This window comes from Manacus vitellinus, unplaced genomic scaffold (assembly GCF_001715985.3).
Source record: "Manacus vitellinus isolate BGI_N305 unplaced genomic scaffold, ASM171598v3 scaffold_3_pilon, whole genome shotgun sequence".
Lineage (NCBI taxonomy): Eukaryota > Metazoa > Chordata > Aves > Passeriformes > Pipridae > Manacus > Manacus vitellinus.
In genome coordinates this window covers 40,189,487-40,190,196 of record NW_021940535.1, presented here as the reverse complement: position 1 = coordinate 40,190,196, position 710 = coordinate 40,189,487, and the positions used below count along the sequence as shown (strand labels likewise).

The 710-nt window shown below is 57.5% G+C and overlaps 1 protein-coding gene across 1 annotated transcript in view; it reads right to left on the bottom strand.

Moving 5' to 3' along the window:
• BAMBI (BMP and activin membrane bound inhibitor) overlaps window positions 1–341 on the bottom strand; it is a 6,040-nt gene extending 5,699 nt beyond the window's left edge. The window contains 1 exon segment of the mRNA XM_025895410.2: window positions 190–341. Coding sequence (XP_025751195.2) covers window positions 190–341 — 152 coding nt within the window.
• Window positions 342–710: the final 369 nt, after the last annotated feature.

Here is a 710-nt window from a genome sequence, read left to right as displayed (position 1 = left end):
GATGGATGGATGGATGGATGGATGGATGGATGGACGGATGGATTGGCAGCTCCTCAGCCCCGGGCTCCTGATGACGGGCAGCGCCGGAGCGGGACCAGGCGGCGGCCGAGCCCTCCAGCCCGCTCCTGCTGTCCCGGCGCTGTCGCCAGCCCGGCCCTGCCTGTCCGCTCCCGACCCCCGGGGCTGTACGAGGTGCAGAAGTGTTGCCACAGCGGGGCCGCCGGCAGTTCCATTGCAGCCGGGGCTTTTTTTCCGAGGTTGTGGAAATCTCGAGTCAGGGCTTGGCGCAGTGCGGAGCTAACAGGCGCCGGCTGGAACTGGGGTGCAGCTGGGATCTCCATCCCTGACCCCACGCCGCTCTGGAATACACCATGTGGCTCTGGGGGCTTCTGTGCTTCCCGCTCAGCCCCGCAGGGTCTTACCTGCTGCTATCACATCCAAGCAGCAACAGCAGGCCCGTGGGACCGAGCCATTAGCAAACATACCCCGCAGTAACTCCATTCTCTTTCCAGTATTTCCTTTCCAGAAACAGCTATTGGGGACGGAAGCATAAGGTGATGTTCTACCACCGAGCTCTGACACAGCCCCTGTAGGTCATGTTAAGCTTGGACAGTTTTCTTTCACGTGTTGGTCCTGAAAAAATGTGTCCCTTAATTAAAATTTGTTTGCTAACATAGTTTTCTTCTTTCTATTCTCATTACATTTTATAA